The 26,970-nt window shown below is 36.5% G+C and overlaps 1 protein-coding gene across 1 annotated transcript in view; it reads right to left on the bottom strand.

Moving 5' to 3' along the window:
• The window catches only part of TAF1B (TATA-box binding protein associated factor, RNA polymerase I subunit B), a 78,150-nt gene extending 51,425 nt beyond the window's left edge, over window positions 1–26,725 (bottom strand). The window contains exons 1-7 of the mRNA XM_044660944.1: window positions 26,708–26,725; window positions 25,191–25,289; window positions 18,314–18,404; window positions 14,724–14,821; window positions 12,547–12,642; window positions 10,588–10,738; window positions 2,237–2,393 (exon numbers count right to left, since the gene is read on the bottom strand). Coding sequence (XP_044516879.1) covers window positions 2,237–2,393; window positions 10,588–10,738; window positions 12,547–12,642; window positions 14,724–14,821; window positions 18,314–18,404; window positions 25,191–25,289; window positions 26,708–26,725 — 710 coding nt within the window. The remainder of the gene's footprint in view (window positions 1–2,236; window positions 2,394–10,587; window positions 10,739–12,546; window positions 12,643–14,723; window positions 14,822–18,313; window positions 18,405–25,190; window positions 25,290–26,707) is intronic.
• Between the last annotated feature and the right edge of the window lie 245 nt (window positions 26,726–26,970).

The raw sequence follows: 26,970 nt of genomic DNA, 5'->3' as shown, positions 1-26,970 counted from the left end.
ATCCCTTTAGGAAGTTCAAATGTTTTTCTAATTGGGTCAAGAAAGGAATAGTATGATTGACTGAGCAATTGGGTTAGCCATATAGGGTGGGAGGACCTTCAGATGGGTTGGTCCTGGATGAGTTTCAGAATTCAGAAAGAGCTGGAGGCAGTTGTGCAGGGAAGTCCTCCACCTAAATCAGAAAGCTTCATGATGGAAAGGGGGATCTTGCTTTTCTTTTCTCCCCAAACCCTAAAGGCCATGATAGCTATTGGACTAATAGGAGACACTATATCTCCTGGGGGATGGAGAAACATATTCTAAATAGACCAAAATACAGAGAAACTGACACCCAAGAAAGGAAGTAGGTTCAAGGAATGCCCCATTTGTAAATCATGAGTCCAGCCCTGTGGAAAGGAATAGATCCTGGAATTCAGTATGAGGACTTTACAAACACAGAAAGAACTTCCAAGCTCTGTAGTACCTACAGATGAGTTACCTTTGCCATATCTATCTTCTTCATATGTGCTTCACTACCACTGTATTCTAAGTTGGAGCTATTTTTCCTTTCTGGGTATTTAGGAGAGAGGATATCCCAGGAATATGGGGAGAAAGGTAATAGTTAATGTGTATTGTTCTTCCTGTACTATTTGTGATAAACGCCTTTGTTAAGAGCTAATTTATTATACTGACTGTAGATACAAACCATACTGGGGGGAGGGGGGAGAAGGGAGGGAGGTTCTTTATCTGCAATGTTAGGTGTGCAGACCCAAAGAGTTATCCCCTAGAATCCAAGGTAACAGTTGTCCTTAGGAGACTACACTTAACTATGAATTGAGAGAATAGTGCCAAAGGAGTAATACAATTAAAAAGTAAGGAAATGGATTTGTTTGCAATTATCTTCTTGGTCACTTTTTGCCAAGGAGAGGGTAATAATTCTGTCTGTAATTTTTGGTTCTTTGAAATATTCTCTGCTTTGAAATGTCTTCAAATTTGTTGTTGAAATTTCTTCAATGCTTTTAGAATTCTACCCCCTGTATATCCCAAGCTTGGTAGAATATAAGGTATTGAAGATCTAGAACGCTTTTCTATTTTATCCTTGTCTCTAGTACCTAATAGCAATTTACGCAGAGCAGTAATTTAATAAATTTTGGGATGTGTTAGATGTCTTCTGAATGCATTTTGTCTGATCTACTTGCTTTTCCTAACCTAAATAATATGAACAATTCTTCCTAGAATATAAAAAGAAATTGTTGCTAAAGTCCAAATGCAATGAAAATAAGAAGAGACCATCATAAAAATGCCAGCAAATATTTCATTTATGACTATTTTTTGTCTTCCTTCCAGCTTCACCTATAAATGCTACTAGGATAATCTGGTTTATTGGGTCTCAAGACAAGTAGTCTGCAGAATTGTTTTCTCCTCTACTGCCTTTTATGGTCTGAGTTGATTAGTTTGTAATATTTAACTATCCTTCTGCATAATGTTTAGCAAATAAGTTTATACTGTAAATAACGTTGACTCAAGAAGATATCTTTTCCCTTGGCAAGGATAGCATACGTATTTGCTAGCTAAAGTGGCTTAGCTTAAGCTCAATAATATTGGGCTATTGTGGTCTTCTTTTTGTGATCAATTTATATCATGTAAAATTCCCTCAGAAAATGAGTCAAAGTTTTTACATTGACCTATTTCTCATTTTTAGAACTCAACAGTTCATTCACAGAGGCTGGGAAAGAGCTATTATAATTATTCTCAGTATTTTATAGCTTAGTGTTGATTTTTTACTTTTATATAGATAGTTGACTCTAAAATAATCACAGCATACAAAGAAAGACTAGTTGTATCAGGGGCTAATTAGAGTTCAGATAAATAAATGTTAAAATTAGAAAAGACATGCACACACACATACATATAGCCCTTTCAACCCTATTTATTCTGACACCTGTAAAATAGGAACAATAATTGCAACTATCCCATAGGATTGAAAAGGGCTATATATCTATAAATAAAACACATCATAAACCTTTAAGTGTGATTATTGTTGTTGTTGTTTTTATACTGAAATAGGTCCTGGTCCTCAAAAAAAAATCCCAATTTTCTTCCAGTAAGGTAGAGGTTATGCTATCTCTTAGTTATTTGTTCATACTAAGCCTCTAAGGTAAAATGGAAATGTGCAAAAACTACCCCTCCTCTAATTAGTGCTATTACTCATAATAACAAGAGTTTGTTTTTTCTTCTCTAGATATATTTATCTTACCTCAAGAGATCTGAAAGAGTAATTGTTTCCCTTTGCCAAAGTAATGACATATAGCAGAATGCAAGTGTCATTGGCAGAGTCATCTTTAAAATCCCTTTTTCCTTCTGTTTTGAGTATTCAACTCCATTGATTGATCCAGAACAGACTGAAGTTGTTTCTTTGAAGGAAAAAAAAATGGAGATTATTTTTTAAGCCCAAATTTTTATGTTGCACAATAGAAGAAACACAGTAGCAATGTTCCCTATTAGAACTTCAAGTTAGAGTCTGAAATGAAAAATTAAATAGTGTGGGCCTTTAAGGAACTTACATTCTATCAGGAGACAAAAGGTACATATGGAAGTATATACACAATTAATACAAAGTAATAGCTAGGCGTTAGACACTATGGATGAGGAGGATAATCAGGAAATGCTTCAGGGAGAAGTTAATGCTTGAATTGAAGATGAAAAGAAAAATGTATTCTACAAGGTAACAATGAGGAGGGAGTGCATCTTAGGTACAGAGGACAACTGGCACAAAGGAATAGAAGTGGAAAACTGTACAAAGGACAGTGAAAAGACCAGTTTGATGGAACCATTGAGAATGGAGAGGGAAGTAATTGTATAATTAGGTTGGAAAAAAGTAGATTGACACCAGATTGTAAGTATCTGAAGCTGGATTTGAGTCTAGGTCTTCCTGATTTCAAAACCAATGCCATCAAGTTCAATTGTCCTCTAAATGCCATCATCTTCACTAACATCTTCCGACGAGATTGAATCAACCCTGAAAATCATTCATCTTTGCTGGCCCTGGGACTCCCCTCACTCCCTCTGACTGGAGAGGGTGGATAGTGGATACTGGAAAAGTACTCCCAGATGCTTCATTTAAGGAGGGTGTCCAGTACAGTCACCTATCACCACCTAACCTACTGCAGTTCTTTATCATGCTCTCAAACTGGCTCCCTTCCCTTCCCTGCACCTCATTCCTGCTGACTTTTTAGCTTCTTTTTATGTATTGTCTGCTCCCTTTACATTGTGAGTTCCTTGGGGGAAGCAACTGTCTTTTTCTTTTCTTGGTATCCTTAGTACTTAGCACAGTGCCTCCCATAAATAAATAAAAAGTGTTTATGGGCTGGCTAAATGAAATTAATGAATATGCTTTGAAATAACCACATATAGAATAAAATACCTGGGGGTTATATAAACCCACCAAAACAAACCCAGGAACTACATGAACATAATTAGAAAATATTTTTCTAATAAATATAAGAAAGATAAGAAAAGAATTTAATAAACAAGAGATAGAGAAAAGCATTATGAGGTATAAAATGGATAATTTTATTACATTAAATTAAAAATGGTTTGTACAAATAAAACGAATGTAATCAAGAATGGAAGGAAAGCAGAAAATTGGGAAGACATTTTATAGACATTTCTCAGACAGAAGTCTCATATCTAAGAGGATCAATCATAGAGGAGAGAGAACTTTGTCAAATTTATAATAAGACGTTCCCCAAATGATAAATGTTCAAAATATATGAACAGGCAGTTTTTGGATGAAGAAATCAAACCCACATATAGGCAAATGGAAAAAATGCTCTCAAACACAACTAACTATAATGTAAATGAAAACAATTCTGAGATATCTCACACTTATAAGATTGGCTAAAATGATAAAAGGACAAATGTTGGAAAGGATGTGGAAAAGTGGGGACACTACTACTGCTGGAACTGCAAACTGATCCAAGTGTTTTGAAGAGCAATTTTGAAATTATAACCAGAGTTATAAAACTGTCTATACCCTTAGACCCAGCAATACCACTGTTTCTGGTCTGTTTCCCAAGGAGATAAGGAAAAAAGAAAGAGAATCTCTATGTTCCAAAATATTTAGAGCACCTCTTTTTTTGTACTGCAGTTGAAACACTCTTTATCCCCATTTCCAGGTTCTTCTCCTACTACCAGAGCTCAGTATGCTCTCTTCTTCTAAGAGCCATAAAATTCATATCTACCACCCATCTGAAATCCTGGTAGTTTTTGTCTACAGATCTCCAGGGCATTCCTGTCCCTTCTTCCACTTTACCTGGCTCATAATCTTTCCCTCCTTCCCAAATCCAGCCCTCATAGGAGGAGACTTGCAAAATACATATTGGTACACCCTGAAAACATCTTAACCCCTCAGTGAGCAACAGAGCTGTTAGATGCCACTTGTTCTTGCATCTTGTACAAGGTCAGACTCCTTGGAGTGGTTCTAGGACTTTCTCTTGCATCATTGTACATCCCTTGGATTTCTTTCAGTCCCTATCCTGGATGTTCTGCATGGATATTCCAGTTTGACTCTCATTGCTGGTGTCCTCAAACTTTTGTCTGACCTGGGATGGAAAATGATTCATTGTTGATTTTTTTGCTTAGATTCCTGATTAGTACTTGGTCTGCTGAGTTTTCTAGATCTTTACGTAGAAATTTTGGGAAGGAGTTCAGTTGCACTTCCTCCTGTGTCTCCATCACTGTAGCTCCTCATTTATTCTCTCACGAAATGTTTTAATTTCATATTTTTTATCTATTGCCTTAGCTCTTCCTTCCATTTCAATTCCTCCATCTACTCTGAGAGTCCTTGGGGCCAAACTATTCTTTACTTATTATCATCACCTCAAGTTTTCTGCCTATAACTCTATTCTCTTTCACATACAATTTACTAAAAATAGTCATTTGAACTACTGCTTCCAAATTACTTACTTCCTACTGAGTCCTCTTCCTTCCTTACAATCTAGCTTCCCATGTGTGTAATTAGAGTCTGTTACACTAAAAAATATGATCCCCAGCAAAACTATGATTCCCAGAGCCCCATTCACTTCCTGTCATTACATGCTGACATAGACAGGATATAAATTGGGTAGAGGTCTGTCTCTCTGTCTCTCTCTTGTCTTCCTGTCGCAGCTTTGGTGGAGCAGGCTTTTTGAGCAGGTAGAAAAAACTTAGTCACATGGTTGTTTTGCTAAATAAACTTTATAAAAAATAATACTTTAAGTATTGAACATTAACTTAAATCCTACACATGTCGTCCCTCAATGTAACTGTTCTCAACAAGGCTACAAATGGTCTACAAATCGTCTGTTAATTGATAAGTCTACTGACCCTGGCTTATTTCCTTATCCTACCTGACACCTTGAAACCTTCTGACATCTTTTTTCTGGATATGAACTCCTCCATTTGCTTTTTTTGACCTTTATCTCTGTGGGTTCGCCTATCTTTCTAACCAGAATTTCTCAGTTTCTTCTATTAGGACATCATTCATATGTTGTAGGTTGCCCAAGACTTTCTTCTGGGTCCTTTTCTAATCTCTCTTTAATATTCTCAGTGATCTCAAAAGCTTCCATGAGTTCAATTATCATCTCTATACAGATGGTTCACAAATCTATCCATCTAGCCATAATCACTTTTCCTAAATGCTAGACAGTTTTTCCCAAATGTCCCATTATCATCTTTTAACTAACAGATCAAAAACTTAACTCTCCATCTAAAACCAGAAATGCTACTACAATCCCTATTTTTATAGGAGTTACATCATTATTCTTTTTTTTTTTTAATCCTTACCTTCTATCTTAGAACCAATATTGGTTCCAAAGCAGAAGAGAGGTAAGTAAGGAAGGGGCAAGTAATGGGAGTTAAGTAACTTGTCCAGGGTCACATAGCTAGGAGGTATTTGAGGCCACATTTGACAGTACCTCCCATCTCTCGACCTGGTTCTCAATCTACGGCTGCCTAGCTACCCCCTGACACCATTATTCTTTCAGAATACCATATCTATAATGTAAAGGAAAATTCTTTGTTCTCTTTGAGTTTGCACTTGTGAAAGGGAATCCTTTGTTCTCTTTGCCTAGTTGGAGCTAACACATTGATTGGCATTGACTTAAGTACCTCACTGGATTTCGAGGACAGGATTAGCTTTCCTTTGTCTACTTTTTGATTGAATTAACAAAAGCTTGAACTAGGTGGAGGAACTCCAAACCACTTAGAGCAGTGATGGGCAAACTATGGTCTTCGGGCCAGATGTGGCCCCTCAGAATGTTCTATCTGGCCAAGCGACATTATTCCAAATCTGATGAATACAATGAGTAGGATACAATACAATGAAACTTCAAAAGAGTTGCCTTAGAAACAGACTGACATATGAGCATTTCCTTTCCTTTGGCCCCCTCTTTAAAAAGTTTGCCCATCACTGACATAGAGAATTCACACCCTTAGAAACTCAATCAGCCAGGAATCTGTGAACCCTTTTGATGAGTATTCACCCTTCTAGAAGGTGAGAACTGGTTCCCATAAACACTGCCCACTGGGCAGTGCTAGATAATTTGGAAGACAAGAAGCCACTATAAAAGGCCCTGAATTTCTGGGGATGGGGAAGTCAATTCCAAGAAGGAAGTTGGCTTCAAGGAGTTGGACTTCAAGAGGGAAATCAGCTTCAAGAAGAAGGTTGGCTCAAGGAAGAAAGTTGGCCTCAGAAATCACCTTCAGTTCGAGGCATTGTCTTAACCTGCCTCTTGGAGGGAACTTGAGTGAGTGGAGAGCTGTTTTTCCCTTCCTGTCTTCTGGAGAGAGTTTAATTCTGGCTGAAGGTCAACAAGTCCTGACTGAGTTGAGCACCAGAGCAATATTTAGTTAGATAGGCTAATGTCTTCTCTACCTTTTATATTTCTCTGCTTTCACTCTTTCTACCTCTTTTGTAAATAAAAGCTATTAAAGTCATTTCAACTTTGAGCAATAATATTTTGAAACTGCAACCATTATTATTTATAATCTTCATTAAAATTTAATTCTTACAATAAGCTCAGTCATTCCTGAAGCTTCTTGCTATCTTATTCCCTCCATATTTAATCACTGGCAAAGTCATGTCAATTCCACCTAGTGATACTGGAAATTTGGGGGTCCTTGAACTAGTTTTGATTTCCCTGGTCTAAACTTCCTGTGGATGTTTGGGAGAATTGAAAACTACATTTCCCATGATTCCTCTTGCATAATACAGGTGGGCAGGAAGTGTGATAATGTAGACAGAGGTATAAAGACTCAGGACTTGATTGGGACACTCTCTTTTCCTACTGAAGCAAGCCAGATGGGAAGGCATGGTGCAGCATTTGAACTAGCTCTTATCAGTCACGTGGCTTTAATTATCAATATGACTTTCAATAAAACCCTAATATTTTTATATATATCCATTTAATTTCTTACAACCTCCAGATCTGTCATATTTCCAAACCCACTACTCTTCTCAATTTCCCTATTTCTGTCGATACACCATCATTTGTCCAGTCTTCTATGTTCATAATCTCAAGTTAATGTTCAATAACTTACTCTCATACACTCCAACATTTGCAATCTATGATAGATCCTGTCCTTTCTATCTTCAAAATATTTTGTAAATACATCCCTTCTTTCCACTCACATCGCTACCATCTTATATCAGGTCTTTCATCGCCTCTCACTGGATCATTACAACAGCATCTTATCTGTTTTCTCTAATCCATTATTCTCCCTAGTCTAATCTATCCTACATACTGCTGACAAAGTGATTTTCCTTAAACACCAATTTGACCAAGTGATTGCCATACTCAGTAAATTTTCCTGGTTTTCCCTATTGCCTCTAGAATAAAATAGGGAGGCTCTTAAAAGACTTAGTGTATTTTTTTTTCTTTTAAAAAACAAACAAACCTTATCTTCTCTCTTAGAATCAATACTTTGTACACTGGTTCCAAGGCAAAAGAGTGGTAAGGGCACCACCATCTACTAGGAAGCTTTTCCTGATGCTTCTCAACTGTTAGTACTCTTTCTGCATCCCTAACTATACTGTATTTCACTACTTGGCATTTATTCTCTTTAAATGTATCCTGTATACACTAAGATATGCATTTCTTATCTGATAAACTTAAACAGAAGCTCCTTCAAAGTAGGGATTGTTTTATTTTTTGTATTTATTTCTAGCACCTAGCAAAGTGCCTGGCATATTGTAGGCACTTAATAATTGCTTGTTACTTCATGAACCTTCCCACTCTTTCCATTCACATTGCTACTTACTTCTGAAACTCACCAGTTCTAGCCTAGAATACTGTAATAACTGACTAATTGATATCACTGCTTCTAGCTCCTCCTTCTCCAATTTAGCTTAAATACAGTTTTCAAATAATGTTGCAAAGAAAAAGATTCTTAATACTATACTCGAAAACCTTCAATACCTCCCTATTGCTTCCAGGATAAAAGATAAACGTCATTCTGGTACTTTAATTGTTCCACAACCTGGCTTCCACTTATCTTCTTATGTTTAGTTTATGGTAATCCTTTTCACATATTTTATGTTCCAGCCAAATAAATCATTAAATAAACATTTATTTAGAATCTATTATATGTCTGGCAGAGGTAGCCACTGCACAATGGATTGAATCAGACTTGCTGTCAAGAAGGCCTGGGTTCAAGTCCTACCTATGAAATAGAGACTATGTGACCTTGGGTAAGCCACTTAACTTCTTGGTACCTAAGGCAACTTTTAATATAAGTTGCAGAGCAAATGCCAATCTGCACTATTAGAAGGAATTTCCTCACCAATAATCCTCATTACAAATGAAATCAGATAATCTGGATCAAAAAAAAAAAATAAAAGTAGTCTGGATCAAAAAAATAAAAGTGATGGGGTGATGGATGGCTCAGTAGATTGAGTACTAGGCCTAGAGATGGGAGGTCCTAGGTTTAAGTCTGGTCTCAAATACTTCCTAGCTGTGTGACCCTGGGCAAGTTGCTTGACCCCCATTGCCTAGCCCTTACCACTCTTCTGCCTTGGAACCAATACAAAGTATTGATTCCAAGATAGAAGGTAAGGGTTTCAAATAAAAATAAAATAAAATAAAATAAAAAATAAATAAATAAAAGTGCTAGCCTACATTCTATCATAGGAAACACAGACACAAATAAAAGTATATACAAAATTAATATGAGTTCATTCTTAAGAGACAGCTAGGTGATGCAATGGATAAAGCACTGGACCTGAGTCAGGGAGATCTAAGTTCAAATCCAGCCTCAGAAATATACTAACAGTGTGATCCTAAGCAAATCACTTAATCCCTGTTTGCCTCAGTTTCTCATATGTAAAATGGGGGCACTGGAGAAGGAACTGGCAAAGCACTCTATTATTTTTGCCAAGAAAAGCCCATAGACAAAAATCCATGGGGTCCTATAGAACTGAACACAACTGAATGACTGAATAACAACAACAACAATAAATTATTAGATATTATAAAATAACTAGATATTCTCCAATATTAAAGTCAGGAAGGAGTCCAAGCCAGGGATAACAAAGAATAGCAACAAGGTCAGTTTAGCTGGAGTATTCAGTGAGTGGAGGGGAATAAAGCATCATAGATCTTAAAAGGTAGGATGCGGAACTTGTGAAGGGCTTTAAATGCCAAACAGAGGAATCTACATTTGATTCACAAAGGTAACAGGGAGTTTATTTACTCCTTGTAACAACTGGACTTTAGTGAGCAGTAGAACAATAGCATTATATCTAGATTTTAGGAAAATCACTTTGGCAGTTAAGTGGAAGATAGATTAGAGAAGGGAGAGGCCTGAGGCAGAAAGGACAATTAAAAGGCTATGGCAATAGGGGGGCAGCTGGGTAGCTCAGTGGATTGAGAGTCAGGTCTAGAGATGGGAGGTCCTAGGTTCAAATCTGGCCTCAGACACTTCCCAGTTATGTGACCCTGGGCAAGTCACTTGACCCCCATTGCCCACCCTTACCACTCTTCTACCTAGCTGCCAATACACAGAAGTTAAGGGTTTAAAAAAATAATTAAAAAAAAAGAAAGGCTATGGCAATAATCATGCCAGATTGTACAGCAACCTATCTCTCAAACTTCATACTCCATCTCTGATGTGCTTATGTATAGGGGGTTGTCACCTTACCCAAAATGTCCTCCATTCTGGGAATAATAAAGAGGCTCAAAATACTCCAGTTCTTTCCTAATACCATTAGCTTTCTTTCAGGAGCCACATTTTTTCCATCTCCTACTCAAATCATTTAACTTATCTCCTTATTCCTAGTGCTCTCTCTCTGAAAAGCCAGTTATATTTACTATCTGTTTACCTGCTATACTCCCTGTAATACTGAGCACAGAGACAGCTTCATGTCTTAGTTTCTATCATAAGGCAGGTGCTTAAGAAGTATTTGTTGAATTGAATTTAATTACACAGCAGAGTCATTTAGACTAAAAAGGTGGGCCTGGCCTCAGATGTTCTCCTATGGATGAAAGAGGGAATAAGCACTTATTGGACCTCTTGGTCTCTTCTAGTTCTAAAATCTTATGATTCTATATAGTTTGAATTTTCACTTACCAGATTGTGTAGTTTTGATGTTGGGAAAAATCAGTCTACTACTGACATCAGACTGAGATTCTGCTTCACTCCCTGAGAAATGGCTGCTGTAGATACTAAGCAGCTCAGGCTCACTATCCAAGCCTGAAAGACTCATTTGGCTGTCAGATACCTATTTTATAAAAAAAAAATAACAATAATTACTGCCTGGACATTAGTGAAGAACACAACTTCTAAAAATTGCAAATGATTCATGTCTTCTGTCAAGGATCCAAAACACAAAACACATAACCACAATATGCTCTTCTCAGACTAAAGATAACAAAGATTATAAATTCCCTGAGGACAGAGGACATGACTATTCATTAACACTCGGGGTCATACATCTTGAAGTGTCTGAGGTCAAATTTTAACCCAAGTCCCCCCCAGCTTCAGGCTTGATGCTCTATCCATTATGCCACCTAGCTGCTTCACATTGATGAACTGTTGATGGAGCTCAGAATTGGTCTAGGCATCCTGGAAAACAACATGGAACTATGATCAAAAAGTTACTAAACCACAATACCTTGATAAAGTGATACCACTACTAGGTCTATACATCAGAGAAATCAAAGAAACAAGAAAAGGTCCTATATGTGCAAAAATATTTAATAGTAATTTTTTTGTGGTGGCAAAAAACTGGAAACTAAGGGATGTCCTATTAATGGGGAATGGTTGGACAAATTAAGGTATATGAATGTAATCGAATATGGTGAGATACAAATACTATTAGATATAATAGAATAAGATATGAAGAAAGAGACATTTTTCAGGAGGGAAGTAGGGAAGGAGGAAAAAAAAGGGGAAGGGAGGGAGAGAGGGAGAGAGATGTATGAAATGCTTACTCTGAGCCATAGACTGTGTTAAATGTTAGAAATATGAATACGAGCAAAAAGACAGTCCTTACCATCAAGGAACTTACATCCTAATGGGGAGAAGATGACATATAAAAGGGAGCTGAAGAGGTAAGGTTAAAAAAGTAGTTCAGGGAGTTATAAGTGGAGGAAGGTTTGAAGTAAGCATAACTAGTGAGGGTACTTTGTCAAATGGAGATTTGGGAGAGGAAGTCACTAATTGGAGGATTCAGCTATGGGGTAGAGTTGTTGCCAAAATAAGGTCACTGAGAATGAAGTCAAAAGAGATTCATGGGATGAGGTGGATATGAAGTAAAATGAACTGAACATCAACTAAACATACAGCCAGATCCCAATAAGTATGAAAAATAAATCCCCTAAAGTAGCCATATTATTCAAATTCACATTGCATATTTCCATTGGGCTAAAACCAGTTACCATTTTTACATAATCATAACTTCAAAAGATTTGAATTTGAATACATGGGGCCTCAGGAAATTCATTATTCACCACAATCAAGACTTAACAACTTTGATCAATATGATGATCAATAATAATTACTGGGGTGACTACATAGAGGTGATGTATTTATGTAGAGAGTAAGATACTCAATTTTGGATATGGCCAATAGAGCAGTATGTTTTGTCTGACAACTATTATGTGTTGCAAAGGTTATATGTTTCTTTTTAATCCCAGGGATAGAGCGGTAAGAGAAAAATTCAATGAAAAAAGTATAAAGTAAACTCAGCATATTACTTTTAAAGTTTTCTTGCTTGTCTATCTTTCCTTCAACTCTTTTAACTTTTTACTTAGTTAACTACCTAGTTAATTCTCAGATTTGTTTTCTGAACTTAAGCCTTACTGCAGGGGGCAGCTGGGTAGTGCAATGAGTGGATTAAGAACCAGGCCTAGAGACAGGAGATCCTGGGTTCAAATCTGGCCTCAAGACACTTCCCAGCTGTGTGACCCTGAGCAAGACATTTAACCTCCATTGCCTAGCCCTTACCACTCTTCTGCTTGGAACTAATACACGGTACTGATTCTAAGGTGGGAGGTAAGGGTTAAAAAAAAAAAAAAAAAGACTTACTGCAGATTTATTATTATTGGAATAAATTGGCTTCCTGCAATATGCCTGCTTGCTCTTCTGAAGATAACGCTTCCAAAAATTATGCAATACTTCATCCTGAGGAGAAAAAATAATAGTTCAATTTATGACAGATATGCTTTTATGCTCAAATACAATATAATATTCACATATGATATTCTGCTTTGTTTTTCAAAAAAAGTTATTAGCAGTCCTAGGCACACATTAATTATTCAATAAATGCTTGATTATAAGATCATAGATTTTACAGTTGGAAGAAAACTATAAAGGTCATTGAGTCCAAATCCCCCAATTTACAGATGAGAAAGCAGGCTCAGAAAGATAAGTAACTTGCTCAGGTTCACACAGCCAGTTTCTGAGAAGGGACATGAACCCAGGTCTAATTGACTCAAAGTTCAATACTCTAGCCATGCTATTGGCTATTTTTATTTTATTTTGCCAAGAAGTATGTCTTGTAATATAAGATTATTAACTTTGCCATGTTGGCCTGGGGCAACCTGTCAGTTGCCCTGGTTGGGATGTTGATGGTGGCATGAGCCAAAGGGCAAAACACCAACTGCCAGTTGAGCCAAGGGTATATAAAGCCCTGGAGACCCTGGACTGGGTTCTGTTCTTCTTCTGGGGCCTGGCTGGTGGGAGTGAGAACATGGGTAGCTTAGGTCTAGAATAGGGTTTAAACCAATCCTGCAGAACAACTTATCAATACTATTAGCACCACTGGCAAATCTTTAGTCGAAGATCAACTTTATTTATTATCCAGAGATCACATCACTCTGACCCAGGGCTGCCTAGCCTGGGTCAGCAGAAGACCATCCAGACAAGACCTATTGGCAACCTTAGTCAGATGTACCTTTCACCCTTAGACCTCACTACTTCCTAATCCTCTTTCCACTGCCTTGTTCCCTTCACTCTGTTATCAATAAATCCCTTGGCCTTAACCTGAGAACTCTGTGGTTATTCCCTACCATCAAAGGCCAAGCAGGGACAGGCGACTGGAAGGGTTCTGAGGGGTTTCAGCCGGAACAAACTCCATTGCTGAAGGGCAGGAAGTTCAACACCCACTTCCTGTCAGCCTGCCATTCACCAATAGGAAGCTGCTTCCTCAGCAGGGAAGGGGCTGGCGATCTGATATCTTAGAGCCTGGTGTCTAGCAGGTTGGATCAAGCCCAGCCCAGGTACAGCTCATTCATCCTTTCAACTAGCACCTTCCTCCTTTCTAGTCTTATTAACAGCATAAGGTCCTGTGTCCTATTCATTACAGTCTCCATATCAATTATAAAGAAATAATTTCGAGTCACTCTGACCCAAATGCAATGTATTAACCAGGCTGGAATGATCTGTTACATCACTGCAAGTCAGAATGAAAATACATAGCAATTATGTAAAACTGTCCACAAATAAAATTATTATTTTACTACAGGGTTATTGCAAAAGAGGAAAACTATATTTTCAATATTTAAAGGTAATTAGTTCTTCTGTCTAAAATTTTTTCTTCTGTTGTGATCCAAATATTGTTAATTATTATGTAGAGAGTTCTCTATCAGTTCAAAGATTTTTTAAAATGTTCTCCAAAATTTTATTTCCATAAACTGTATTAAAAGAAAAAAAGAAAAATTAGACTAGTATCTATCTACTCATCTAGAATTCAAGATATTCTATTCCAATTGAGATTTCTTCTGGTTTATCCTTATCAAAGACTGGCTTGGTTTTAGCAAGTTCCTCTACAAAGTTTTCCTTGACCATTTCAAACCATGGGGATCTTTAATTTCTTTGGCAGTCACTTTATAAGTATCTGACTACATATTATCTTACTATCCCTGTTTCACTAATATTGAGGATTCTTTTTTTTAGCACTTATCCTAGTCTGAGGCATACAGCAAGTTTATTGTTAATGATAAATATTTGGTGAATGAAAGAAAACTACAAAGAAATTGTATAAGTACTCCAAATACTAAATATTAGAGAATATGAAATTTAGGTAATGGTAACACATGCAATATATTATTTCAGAGAAAAAGTATATTTTAATAGAAAGAGTATTCAAATGACAATGAGAAAAAATAGTTCTATGGTGGCCTTAGAATTTTAGTTCCACTCTGAATCCCATTTTTCCAGAAAAAGAAAATATTAAGTTATCATATGCATTTGACTTGACTTACCTTTAATTTGGGGCACACTCCCAGAGATAGAAGGGCCTCAGCTTGTTGATAAAGTATATACTGAAAACCTTCACAGACATACCACTCCCAGCCTTTCTCTAAATGGCAAAAACCACATTTCAATTATTTGTTTTTCAAAATTAATGGTTAACATTTGGCACAGAAGAAGTTTTACCAATATCAATGTACAATTAAAAACTGAAGTTTACTCTTTTCAAATATATTTCCTTTAAATCTCACAATATAGGTCTTACTGTTTCCACATTTTATTTTTCATGTCAACATATTTCCTTTTTGTCAAGTATGCATACAAAATAGCTTTATAAAATTTTTATAAAATATAAAAATATAAAATATCTTTTTATTATTTATATATTATATATAGAATATTAAAAAAGCTGATACAAAATCAGATTTATAAAATGATCACTTTAATATTGTGTCAACAGGAAATGTTTTTCTTAAAAATGCTTTGTAATTTTTTGGTATTCTAATCTGAAATACACCAGAGACAAAGAATTTTATTTTTTTGCAAGAAACTAAAGTTAATGAAAAATTAATACTTTAATGGAGGAATGCCTTGTAAAAAAAGACAATAAAGCACTCATCCCCATTTCTACTATTTTCTATTGAACTAGAAAACTGTGAACAATGTCAAGGGCCAGCTAAATGTCAGAGAATAGAGAAGAGAGCTAAGAGTTAAGTCTATAAAAGTTGCGCTGTAACAATCTAGTCTTATCGAAACAATGATCACTTGTTGGGGAAAAGCCAAAGAGAAAGAAACCAAATGATCAATGGCATACTACAGGTGAAAATTATCTCTTTTTATTAATATTAATACTTCAATACCTGGTGATTCTGTAATTTCATCACCTCTCCACTAATGCAGATTCCAATAACTTAGTAAAAAGTCTTACAGAATTTTTGGTATTGAGTCACCTCTCTTGCAAACCTAGTATTTAGATAGGTGAGTCATCAGACTAAAGACTTATACCCATCACCTGAAACTTTTCAGTCTGATAGAATGGATTCAAAGGGATAGCCTTTAAGAATCAAGTATTGTCTATGGCAAGTGTCATAAGAATAGGTCTTTAGAGGAAAAACAGGAATTTATTCATTTCATGGTGGGGGTAATGGAGCATGAGAATGAAAACTAAACTACTAACTCAGATTAAATGGGGAAAAGGACTACACAATAGTAGGTTGGTTCTACTTTTTTTTCTTTTTTCTTTTTTTTTTTTTATCCTTTACCTTCTATCTTAGAATCAATAATATGTATTGATATGTACTGGTTCCAAGGTAGAAGAGTGATAAGGGTTAGGCAATGGCAAGATGTGTGTGTGTGTGTGTGTGTGTGTGTGTGTGTGTGTGTGTGTGTATTAAGTGACCTACATAGGGTCATATGACTAGAAAGTATCTGAAGCCAGATATGAATCCAGAACCTCCCATCTCCAGGCCCGGCCCTCTATCCACAGAATCACCTAGATGTTCCCCCATAGTAGGTACTTTTTTTTTTTTAAAAACTCTTAACTTCTGCGTATTGGCTCCTTTGGTGGAAGAGTGGTAAGGGTGGGCAATGGGGGTCAAGTGACTTGCCCAGGGTCACACAGCTGGGAAGTGTCTGAGATCACATTTGAACCTAGGACCTCCCATCTCTAGGCCTGACTCTCAATCCACTGAGCTACCCAGCTGCCCCATAGTAGGTACTTTTAATAAACATTTCCTGAATTGAATTAACAAACTTTTTAAAAAGCAATGCTATTTATTATGATTTGGAGTGAACATGGATTCTAATTTGACTAATAAAATTGTCACCTGATATAGGTTCATTAGTCACCTGAGTTGATGTGGATAATAACTCACATTGTATAAAACATTTTAAAGTTTGCAAAGACTTAAAACACATTATTTCATTTAAATCTTCTAAAAACTCTTCTAAACTCTGTGAGATTCATTCTTTAGGCATAACTATTTCCATTTTACAGATGATGATATTGAATCTCAGTGAGATTAAGTGACTTGGAATACACAGCTTGAAAGAATCAGATGCAAGATTTAAGCCCAGGTTTTCCTTATTCCCATATCCAGCATTCATACCATACCACCTTAAGATTTTGTTTTCAAGGCAGCTCAGTGTTTCAGTAGATAGAGAGTGGAGCCTAGAGATAGGAGTTCCTGGGTCTAGATCTGTACTTAGATACTTTCTAGCTATGTGACTCTGCACAAGTCACTTAACCTCAATTGCCTCGCCTTACTACTCTTTTGCCTTGGAACTAATACTTGGTATCAATTCTGAGACAGAAGGTAAAAGTTTAAAAACAAAAGTTTGTTCTCCTAAATATTGTAAATCTCTCTCTAAAATCTCATATTTGTAGTTATGAATAATGTGCAATATTTAAATTAATGAAATTTTGATATAACTATAATTACTACTATATTTACAGAAGAGAAAACATATATTTTTCTATAACCAAATTCATAAAGGGAGCACAGATACTATTTAATCTTTTCTCTACCAAATGTATCCTCTCTAGAATATCTCTGATGAGTAGTCATATATTCTCTGACTAAATAACACTAATAGCTAACTACCTTGTCCTTGTAAAAAAGCTTACTTAATTTTCCAATAGCATTTTTTGAAAAGTTTGTCCTCATACAATATACATCTTTTTTTGGTGGTAACTAAAGTGGATGTTAAATGTGGAGAATGGGTAAACAAACCAGGCCGTACAAGTGTAATTAAATATTACTGTGCAGTAGTAAGATGTGACAGAAATAAGGAATTCAAAGAAAAATAGTAGGACTTATATGAAGTGACAATAAAATAAGAACCAGCAGAATTGTTGACTACAACGATGGAAATGAAAAGATCTTTTGAAGGAAGCTAAACTGAGTAACTGAATTAAACCAAAGAAGTCTCAGAGAACACAATTAAATTTACCTCTCTCCTCTAAGTAGAGAAGCCCAGTGATTATAAGGAAAGAAAGCAAAAACACTGTCAGATACTATTTCTGTTTTGGCTGTTTCTATTTAATATTTTTTGAGGTTGATGTTATTACAAGAGGAAATATATAGAGAAATGAATGTGATATAAAAATTAAAAGCACTGAAACTAGAGTCAGGAAGACCTGAATTCAAATCCAGCCTCAGATAGCTTACTCACTGTATAACACATGGCAAGTCATTTCTCTGTCAGCCTCAATTCCCTCATTTGTAAAATGATGAAATGAGATATCTGTAAAGCACTGTGCACTTTAAAATGCTAGTTACTATTATTATTAAAATATGACATGGTAGACAGAGAGTTTTAGGACTAGGAAGATCTCAATTCAATTTCCACATGTGGCAAGTACTGGCCATGTGACCAGGGGTCAAGTCACTTAAGCTCTTAGTGCTCTGGGCAATTTCATAAAGACTGTAAGTAGCAGAGAAGGAAGTTTCTTCACCTAGGAGTTCCCCATATAATAAAATCATAGAATGAATCCAGTATTGAAACCAATGTCCTAGAAAAGTAATTAAATGAAAACAAAAAAGATGATACTATACATGATTATAAAGAATGCTGATGAGTATATCCAGAGCATACATACCGAGTTTCCTTTTTTTTTTAAGTCCTCTGTTGATGGCTTGGATCTTTGTATTAGGTGTAAAGTCCGCAATGCTTTCAACTTCCTTACGCCTCTGAGAAAAGTAGATATAGACCATTAAAAAGATGGAAAACTGATATTTAAACCTCAACATAAAGGAGTCTATAGGACTGCTCATTAGGACTTTTTTTTTTAAACCCTTAACTTCTGTGTATTGGCTCCTTGGTGGAAGATTGGTAAGGTTAGGCAATGGGGGTCAAGTGACTTGCCCAGGGTCACACAGCTGGGAAGTGTCAGAGGCCGGATTTGAACCTAGGACCTCTTGTCTCTAGGCCTGACTCGCAATCCACTGAGCTACCCAGCTCCCGGGGGGAACTTTTTTTTTAAGTGTTAGAAAGTTGTTATAGAAGAACAGGTGACCTGGGTCATCAGACAGGCCATGGTTTCCTATGGCTAACATGTTTTTTGGAGTATATAGGGAGTTCAGTGGGAAAAAAAGAAAACTACGAAGCAGCCTATACAGTTACTGTGAGGAATGCTTGGGGAACTTGATAGGGATAACAAAAATGCTCTTAGGATAATACCTTCTAGGAAATTATTTCCTTTATTTGGTAGTCAAAGGGTATACTAGCTTTAACCATCAAGAAAAGTGTGTATTTGCAGGAGAAAAGTAAAGAGTAAGCTAATAAGTAATTAAAACAAGGGCTAATGAGTATGGTCTAATGTGGGACTTTTTTTCACTTTCAGAGTTCCATAGGCTGGGAGAGAATATGCTCTTAAAAATTCAACTAAAGAATGTGGAGAGATGGTAGAACGTTAGGACACTCAGATCTCCCACAAATACCCCAGAAGCAGTTCTTGCTAAGAAAGCTGCTTGAACAGGAGACAGATTAACCATCTACAATACCTCTTATTCCAGCAAAAACCTTGAAAGATAAAGAAATTTAAAGAAAAAATATAGTAACTGATAGCTTTCACTAAAGTCAACTTCCACTAAAGTAAAAGTCAACCAGAACCCAAAGTTCAATAGAAAAGGGGGCCCTCAAGCAAAAGGAACTTCAGTAGGACGCATGATAAAGTATGTATAGCCTATACTACTCTGTGTCCAGAAGCAGCAAGAGCAAAGGCATAATCTTCTAAGAATGCCCCCAAATTGTCAGAATGACCCTGGGTAGGAACTCTGGAAGTCCTGGGGAGTAGAAGCCTGGAGTGACCAAAAAAATGCTGTTCAATATAGTGACAAAGGCTCAGACTAGGACAACCTAGACCAGTGATGGTGAACCTATGGCCCAGGTGCCAAAGATGGCATGTAGAGCACTCTCTGTGGTCACATGAGTCACATACCTCCCCCAGGTTCCTTACTAAAATGGCAGAGGTACTCAGGTAGAGCTGCTCCCCTCCCCCTCTCTACCATGCCTGCAGACATTTTTTCACATCACCCTCCCCTCTGCCCAGCAGCCCAATGGGAATGCACAGAGGTTAAGTTGGGTCGCTCACAGGAGACAGAGCTGGAGAGGAGAGGAGAGGAGCACTCAGGCCACTCCCCTCCCCCTCTTCACTACTCTGAGGACTTTTTTCACTTTATCTGCCTCTCCACCCAGCAGTCCAATGGGAGTGCTTCTTCCCTCCCTTGTCTGGGGTAAGGGGAGGGCCAGGGGGTGAGATAGGGGCAGGGCATGGCATCTCAAAATGGTTCTCCATCACTGACCTAACACTCTGACCTGAAACACCAGAAATGGCCCTGAAGATCCAGCACTCTGAAACTCAAAGATCCATTGGAGGGAGGGGTTAACTCAGAATAGCACAAGAATCCAGGAGGCCAAGATAAAAATGGCCTACTACTCAACTCAAAAAATGTACCATGGGGTAGAACCTGAGCATTGCTGAACAAACTGAACAAGTATTTTATTTAATAAATAAGACACCAACTAATAACAAAAATCATTACGAATCTAACTCTGTAACAATGGCAAGCAGTCTTAAAGGGGCAAAATGGATATTTCACAAAGACTATATGAAAATCTAGAAAAAAATTTAGCAAGAGATAGCAAAATGAAAGTCCTAACGGAAAGAATATGAGAGAAAGTAGTACATCTCACTGAAGAAAAGACTCTGAAAATTAGAACAGATCAAACAGAAATCAATAACTCAATAAGACAGTAAGAAATATTAGAACCAAATCAAGAGATAAAAAAAAATCTTCAAGGTACCTGATAATAAAAATAACTAATCTCTATAATAGATCAAAGGGAGAGAATTTAAGAATCACTGGTGCTGGAGAGCAGCTAGGTAGAGACCCAGGACTGCAGGTAGAAGGTCCTGGTTTTAAATCTGACCTCAGATACTTCTAAGGGCAAGTCACTTAAAAATAACTGCTAGCCCTTACTAATCTTCTGCCTTGAAACCAATACTTAGTATTGATTCTAAGACAGACAGTAAGGTTTATTTAAAAACTGGTACCTCAAGATTAAAAATGCTGGGAAGCTAAATTTAAGAAAGCATAAATGAAAACTGCCCAGATCTATTAAACACAGAAGGCAGGGTAAAGACAGGAAATAATCCAATGACCACCTCTTGAAAGAAACCTCAAAAAGAGAAGTTTCAGGGAAATCATAACCAAAAATCAGAGCTCCTATATCAAAGAAAAAATACTGTGAAGATCCACAAAGGGTCAAGTACCAAGTAACTACAATAAAGATCACACAAGATCTGAATGGTTCTACTAAAACCAAGAGGATACCTTGGAATAATACAGTTGTAGCCTTACAACTGAGAATTACCCTGTAAAAGAGGGTACAGTCCAACAGGGGAAAAAACATATCTTTAATGAAGAGAGGATTTTCAAGAATTTTTTTTTATGAAAAGGCCAGAACTGAGTAGGAACTCTGAAATACAAGCACAAGAAAAGTAAATTTGAATAATTAAAAGAAAACTGTAAGATGATGTAGTGCTAACATTCTAATAGAGGAAAAAGAAAGCATTTCAGAACCTTAATGTCTTCAAAGAGATTTAGGCAAGAAAGACAGAGTTTGGGCACTCAGGTTCTGGGAGTACTGTTCAGAGGAATTTAAGATGGAAATAGAAGTTACTGCAGAAAAGAGGAAAAAGGAGGAAGAATTCATTCTTTCTCAAAATTAGATGCATGAGAAAAAGAATATATGAATACGGAAGAAGGGAAGTAGTAGGCATCAGATGAATCCCATACTTATCAGAAACAAAGGAGCAATTGGCATATATACATAGAGCCACAAAACACAATTTGATATAGAAAAACATCAAACTCAACAAGTAATGAAGTAGAATAGCAGAGGGTAACAGGGAACATAATATTAGGAAGAAGCAGTCATGCACAAGCCCAAACTTCCTGGTCCTGAAAGAGGAGTGAAAGAGGGAAAAGGAAAAAAAGATTTTTAAAAAAATCTAGGAATTAAAAACATGCCTTAAATTGCCTCTTAGATACTTGGGAAAGGGCCAAACAAACTGGTATATGAATGTAATATAATATAATTGAGCCATAAGAAATGACAAAAAAAGATGATATCAGAGAATATTGGGTAGGGTGAGCTAATGAAAAGTGAAGTAATTAGAGCCAAGAAAACAACTGATTTAAATAACAGCACTGAAAAGAAAATAACTTTGTGAAAGACTTAAGAACTCTAACCAGTACAATGACCAAACATAATGCCAGAAGATCTATGATGAAACATTACCTACCTCCTGACAGAAAGGTGATTAACATAAGAACCTTAGACATCCATTTTTCAATATGACTACAGCACAGCTTCATTATGCTTCATTATGTTTATTTTGTTACAGAGATATTTTTTAACTTTCCTTTTCTCAGTTATTGGGGAGGTAAGGCAGTTAGCCATAGTTATGGGGAAAAAAAGAGAGAGAGACCCATTGTAACATGTTTTAAAAAGCACGGAAGAGAACAGAAAAAAGCAAAGACAAAACGGGTCACTGTGAAAAATAACATGTAGAATTTATTATATGATTTCCCCCCCCAAAAAGCAAGCATTACAAAATGAATATTAAGGATTTCTTACAAAATCTGTTTGGGTTCTGTTTTATGAAAATGCACTTCTTTTGTCTTCACACCCCACGTACCCTTCTTCTCCACCACCTTTTGGCTCCATTTTTTATGTTGTCTTTCCCAGTTAATCATAGGGCAGAGACTTGTATTGCTTGTATTTATATTTCCAGTTCTTAGCAACATCTGGCATATAATAAATGCTTATTAAATGCTTTGACTGGTTGGCTTTGGCCTACAGCCTTCTGTCCCTTTGAAAGGTTCTAAACAATTTGGAAAAATGATCAGGTTCTCCTTAATATGAAAGTTTTCCTTTCCAGGAATACTTTAGATTATTTCTTCCTGATAAGTATTTGGGGAATCAAGGAGTGGAATTACTGGGAAGTTCTTTGCTTTATGGGGAAAATAAAACTTTTTTTTAATAATCTGGCAAATAAAAATTCACCAGCAAAAAAAAAAGACATGAGCAAGAAAAGGTAGAAAAAAAATTCCTTTCCAAATAACTATAGAATATACAAAATATTTGGTAGTCCATCTAACAAAGTACACACAGGTTTCATATAAATACAACCACAAAACATTCTTGATGGAAATAAAGAAAACTTAAGAAAAACACCAAAGAGGTCATGGACAGTCAAACACAACTGAAAAAATACTAAACAATAACAACAACACTGCCTACCCTTACCACTCTTCTGCCTTAGAGCCAATACCCAGTATTGACTCTAAGATGGAAGGTAAACGTTTAAAAAAAAATTTGGAAAGATTTACATGAACAGATAAGCAGAACCAGAAAAACATTATACAATGACAACAATATTTCTTGAACAACTGTGAATGACCTAGTTATTCCGAGCAATACAGAGATCCAAGACAATCTGAGACTCATGATAAAAAATGCTATTTGCCCTCTGAGAAAGAATTAGAGTTTGAATGCAGATTGAAACAAATATATTTAATTTTATTTCTTCTTTTTTTTTCCCATTTGAGAACTCTTTTACAAAATGACTAATATGGAAAAATGTTTTATATGATTATACATGTAAAATCTATATCAGATTCAGGGAAGAGGAAAGGGCAGGAAAGGAGGTAGGGTCAGAAGAAGGGAGAAAATTTACAGCTCTAAACTTTAAAAAAAATATATGTTAAAAAAATTTTATTTTTACCTGCAATGGGGGAAAAATACTATTTTAAAAAAAAAAAAAAAACCTTAAAAAGCTAAAAAAAAAAAAAGAGGGAGTGCTGCTAGGTGGCTCAATATATTGAAAGCCTGGCCTGATTGTTGGTGAAATTGTGAACTGATCCAACCATTCTGGAGGGCAATTTGGAACTATGCTTAAAGGGCTATATAAAACTGTGTGAACCCTTTGATTCTGTAATACCACTATTGGGTCTGTATCCCAAAGAAATAAAAAAAAAAAAAGACCTACTTGTACAAAAATATTTTTAGCAGCTCTTTTTTGTGTTGGCAAAGAACTGGAAATTTAGGGGATGTCCATCATTTGGGGAATGGCTGAACATATATGTTAGGGATGGAATACTATTGTACTATAAGAAACGATAAGCAAAATGACTAGAAAAAGCTAGGAAGATCTACATGAACTGATGCAAAGCAAAATAAGCAGAACCAGGAGAACACTGCACACAGTAACAACAATATTGTATGATGACCAACTGTGAAAACTTGGCTACTCTCCACAATGCAATGATCTGGGACAATTCTGAAAGACTTATGACAAAGAACTGATGGAGTTAGATGGATGTGGATCAAAACAGCTATCCTTTGTATCAGTGTCTTTACAGTTTTATTTTGAGGTTTTGGTTTTGTATGACTGCTCTTACAATAATGACCGCTATGGAAGTGTTTTACATGCTAAAAAAAAGTAAATTAAAAAAAAAGTCAGGCCTAGAAATGGGAGCTCCTAGGTTCAAATTTAGTCTCATCTCAAAGAGTGGCCCTTACCACTCTTTTGCCTTAATCATACTATAACTATTATTTATATATATTACATATATAATTAATATATTTACTAATACTAAACTTAGTATCAATTTTAAAAGAGAAGGTAAGGGTTTAAAAAAAAAGTAAAGACCTTTAACAGTATTAATAACCAAAGTCAAATCAAAGTACAAAAAAGTATTTTTAAATTAATTAATTAAAATGAAAAATTAATTTTAAAAGTACAAAATACATTTTTTCCACTGAATTCCAGAGTTTAATTCCAAGAAAACAAAAACAAACATTTATTAAGTACTTGCTATGTACAAAAGCAGTGTAGCAGAATGGATAGAGGGCCAGCTTTCAAGTCAAAAAGACCTAAGTTCAAGTCTTTGACAAATTAGCTATGTGACTTCATGGTCATGTTATTTCTCATTGCCTCAGGCAACTTCTTATAAACATAAATTACAGATGACCTGCTGATCTGCTTCAATGAAGGAAGTTTCTACAACAAATATTTCTCCACATTGAGAAAAATCACAGGACCCAGACCAAAACATCAGACTGCGGATCACTTTGAAGAGATTTAAAGTCTCATCCTTGAAGAGAAACTAAGATAGTTTCTTCCTTGAAGGAGTCTAATGCTTAATAGTAAGTAGTATCATTTCAAACATCTGGCAGAATCTGGCTTTGAATAATTAAAGACCAATGTCCTAAGTCTAATTTACAATTCTCCAAATGTCTAAATTTTTGTGAAGTTATATTTTCAAATGACATGCTGAAGAAGATATAAAGAAATGCATTTGGATGTTCATCTACAAAACTTTGCAGATATTTCAGTATTTTACATTCATGGCAGGAATTTTTAAATGTAAGCAGACTTATTTCTTAAAACATCTACTACTCACCTCTGTAACATTGAGACAAGAAGTACAATAGTATGTTCCTTCATCAGTAATTCCCCAAGAAACAGCAGCACACTGTGTACAGCGTTCATTATAGTCGTTCTGTGAGAGAAAAGGAAAAAAAATCCATTCATTATATTTAACTCAAATGTATATCTAGATAGTACATTTTCAATTATTGTATACTTTGATTCTTCTAGAGGCCAGGACAAAGAAAGAAGGCTTTAGTAGCAGATTTGGGAGGATTAGCTTCCTGGTCCTGTCCTAAGCCATTTTACCATAAACCTAGAGTAAGGTGTGAAAATTCAGATGCCACTGAAGTCCATCCTAGAAATATCACGAAAAACTTCCCCAAAATTAGAACCATCGGAAAAAAGTGAAATAGGTTGCATCTTGAAAGGTGGTATGTGTATGTTTCCCCAATTTGGAGTTCAGGCAAAGGCTGGACCACTTGTTTGAAATTAAACATCTTACCACACAATACCACAATATGCCCAAAATGGATACATAAACTCATTAAAACTCACACCACTAACAACAACAAAAAGGAAGGCAAGATCTGGAACTTTTCACAGTTACTGCTAGGAGAATAACTCTCAATTAAAGGTTAAAGGTGTTCATAAAAGGGAACATTTTTTGTTGTTGTTCTTCAGTAGCATCTGACTCTTCCTACCCTATTTGGGATTTTCTTGGCAAAAAAGATTCGCAGAAGTTTGTCATTTTCTTTGCCAGCTCCTTTTACAAATGCAGAAACTGAGGAAATCAGATTTAAGTGACTTGCCCAGGTCCCACAGTTATTAAGTGTCTGATTTGAAGATTTGTACTCAAGTCTTTCTAACTCCAGGCCTGATGCTCTGTGCCACCTAACTTCCAATAACACAAAGTTGAAAAGCCTTTACAGTAACAAAATCAACCAATGAACATTTATTAAGCGCCTACTACGTGCTAGACATTGTGCTAATCGCTTGGGATACAAAAAGAGGCAAGAGATGGGCACGGATACACACACTCTCTCCACTCCTTTATTCTCCTCTCAAAGTTAAACTCGACTTACTTATCCAAGTACAGTTATTTTCCTCCAACAGAACTTAAGCTATTCCATGCTTCATCGGTTTCTATCTCCTTCCCTGCGTCCACCAGCCTGCCTCCTTCAGAGCCCAGCACAGTTCTGAACTCAGGTGCTTAATAATTGTTTAACTTACTTGTGTAAACACACACAAAGCCACACACACCCCTACCTAACATCATATAACAGTCGGTACCTCTTTAAATTCACACTCGCACGAGCACTCATACACACTTACACAAGCTCATTCATACCCAACCAGAAAGCCAAGAATGCCTCCCTGCCAATCCCGGTGCAAACTCAGCGATTCTTCCCTACGGAGCCACCTCCTTTGGGACCTCCCAGCCCAGCCTCGAGTCCCTCGGTGGATTGATTAGCCTCAACCATCCCTCGGGAGGCTAGATGAAGCCCTTCTCTGTCCATCTCCAATCCAGCCCAGCAACGCGCTTCTCACCCCCTCGTCAAAATCCATAGCGGAACCCCAATCTCCCGTTACTCGGAGAATCCAAGTTTCCTCTACCGAAATTCCGGAAGTCCTGAAGTAGAAGCGTGAGAATAGAACCGGCCGGAAACCAGCCCTGGGAACATTAGGTTCCGGACTAACCGTGTTCCTATAACGTTCTTATCACAAGCTAGGAGAGTTTCGCTGAGAGCTGCCTAGGACTGCCACAATAACAGATGATTGTGTTTCTTCAGCGTTTTAAGTTTCCAAGTAAC

Source organism: Gracilinanus agilis, chromosome 2, assembly GCF_016433145.1.
Source record: "Gracilinanus agilis isolate LMUSP501 chromosome 2, AgileGrace, whole genome shotgun sequence".
NCBI lineage: Eukaryota > Metazoa > Chordata > Mammalia > Didelphimorphia > Didelphidae > Gracilinanus > Gracilinanus agilis.
The sequence above is the reverse complement of the archived record's forward strand: the minus strand, read 5'-3'. Positions and strand labels throughout refer to the sequence as shown.